The sequence below is a fragment of the Austrofundulus limnaeus genome, unplaced genomic scaffold (genome assembly GCF_001266775.1).
Source record: "Austrofundulus limnaeus strain Quisiro unplaced genomic scaffold, Austrofundulus_limnaeus-1.0 Scaffold767, whole genome shotgun sequence".
Taxonomy (NCBI): Eukaryota; Metazoa; Chordata; class Actinopteri; order Cyprinodontiformes; family Rivulidae; genus Austrofundulus; species Austrofundulus limnaeus.
Window position 1 is genome coordinate 26,466 of NW_013953169.1, and position 2,204 is coordinate 28,669.

At 43.7% G+C, this 2,204-nt stretch overlaps 1 protein-coding gene across 1 annotated transcript in view; it reads left to right on the forward strand.

Moving 5' to 3' along the window:
• Positions 1 to 1,710, forward strand: part of LOC106532436 (copine-2) — a gene marked incomplete at its 5' end in the record, with an annotated part of 27,314 nt that extends 25,604 nt beyond the window's left edge. The window contains 1 exon segment of the mRNA XM_014028482.1: positions 922 to 1,710. Coding sequence (XP_013883936.1) covers positions 922 to 1,029 — 108 coding nt within the window.
• Positions 1,711 to 2,204: the final 494 nt, after the last annotated feature.

The following is a 2,204-nucleotide window of genomic DNA, read 5'->3' on the forward strand; positions in this document are numbered from 1 at the left end:
TAATAATAATAATAATAATAATAATAATAATACATCGAACTTATAAAGCACTTTTTAGGATATTCAAAGATGCTTTCCAAGAGGGAAAAACAGGAGGGAGGGGTTCAGGTCCTCCGCCCTGCAGGTCCAGCCTGGTTAGAGACTCCAGGTGTCCTCAGACCTGAGTGTTTGGTTCTGGCTCCATGTGGTCCTGGAACGGTCTGATGACCTGTCCACGTGGACCCTGGTTCCACTCAAAGCATGCTGGGATCAACTCCAGCCCCCCCACCCCCCACCTGAAAACAGCCCCCTCAAATCCACGAGCTCATGTATAGAAAGGGAGCAGCAGGGCATCATGGGTAATGTCAGCGTTAGAAGAACTGACTGCAGGAGGCAGCTTGTTGCTGCTCCACAATCAGGGAAGAAGCAGAAACATCTGCGTCAGGAGCCTCCAGGAGCACTTCTCCTGATTAACGCCTCAGAAGAACGCAGAACGCGTTGGTTTTTACTCCTAAAATTAGCAGAAAGCCACAGTTGGTGACGTGTCGTCCACAGGAAGTGGATATTTTCAGATCGCAGCAGCAGCTGGGACTTCAGGAGCAAAGAGGTTTCTGCAGAAAAACAAAGGTTTTCTTTAGTTTTCTGTTGTTTTGTGGTGCAGAACGAGCTGCTCGTCAGGTGCATCGTTTGTACTTTTTGTAAATTGTAAAATAAAGTTAAATTTCACAGCGATGGTACTTTGAGAACTAAAATAAGACGTTTTTATAATATTGTGTTTGTACAGAAGTGTAGAGCTGCCACATGACATGAAATCATTTTTAAACTGGATCTCGTTATAATGAGAAGTTTTTCTTAGTTTGACGTCTATATTTCACCACTAGGTGTCACTAAAGCCCAGAATCCTGACCTGGTTCCTGTTTTTTCTTGGTTTTTCTCTCTCAGGCGCCGAAGGAGACCCTTGCCAAGTCGGTTCTGGCTGAGCTGCCCCAGCAGGTCACTCAGTACTTCAAACAGAGGAATCTACCGCCCAGCAACTCGGCGCCGGAGTGAGCCGCTCCCATCACCCAGAACCCACCGGCTGTACATTCGCTTGCCTAAACCCCCGAGATCTTTTAGCCAATGGCAGCGGGAGAAAAGTCAAATGTGAGTGTTCTGATTGGCTGACGCTGTATTTACATCTGATTGGTCAGAAACGATGCGATGACGCTGCTTCAGGGGGTCGTTGTGTTTTTGTTTGTTTATTTATTTAGTGTGTTGCTGTGCCACGTGATCGGATCTCTCTGGTGTAAAGTGTTTATTTATTTATTTTTTACTTGAACCGTATCAGTGGTTGAATTTTCTCCAGTTTTTGTACGAAGCTTTCTGGCTGTGAGGCGAACAGAGTCTGCAGCAGCTCGTCAGGCTCATCAACAGGAAGTCAAAATCATCGTATTTCTCATGGACTGAGTTGATCCTGCATGTTGTCAGTATTTACTCTGTTTACAGATGCTGATCATCTCAGACGCATGTTTTTTTAATTTATTTATTTTGTAAAAAAAAAAAAAAACAAACAAACCTGGATGTAAATAATGAGACCCTCCAAAATAAAAGCTTAGGAAGAGATGAAGTTTGAGTGGAGGTGCAGAAGTTTCAGATTGCTGAATGTAAATTTCATCATGCTGTTTCTGTTCGTTTCATGTTGTGTTCATGCAGTGCTGGGTTGTGTGAATAAACTACAGTGTGTGACGCTAACTTTCTTTGTGCTGAATGTGTCGAAGGTCCGGAGCGAAGTCCGTAATCTGAGGGATCATCTCTGTAACAGACTGCAGCAGGATGAAAACTAGAATCCCAGGATGACAAAGAAAAGTACAGGAAACATTCAGATGATTCCAGTTTACTGTAGGACACGAGTGGAACAAATCAGAGCTGGGCCGGGGGGCGTGACGCCCCCCCAGCCCCCCCAGAAGCTCCGCCCCTGCTGTAGGACAAGGGTGCAAACAAAATGACACCATGAAGCGATCTTAAAGTAGACATCTGGTGCTTTAAAATCCTTCATTTTCACATTTAAATCCTTCAGTTGGGTCTTTCTAAAGTGGAACACTTTGAATTCCTCCTTATTCTAACTTTACCAGCTTCTCTTTCACACTGTTGGATAAAGTACCTCAAAGTGATACTTGAGTTTAAAAAGTTCAACTCTCCTCTAAGAATATTACTTGAGTAAAGGTCTTAAAGTATCTAATATATTT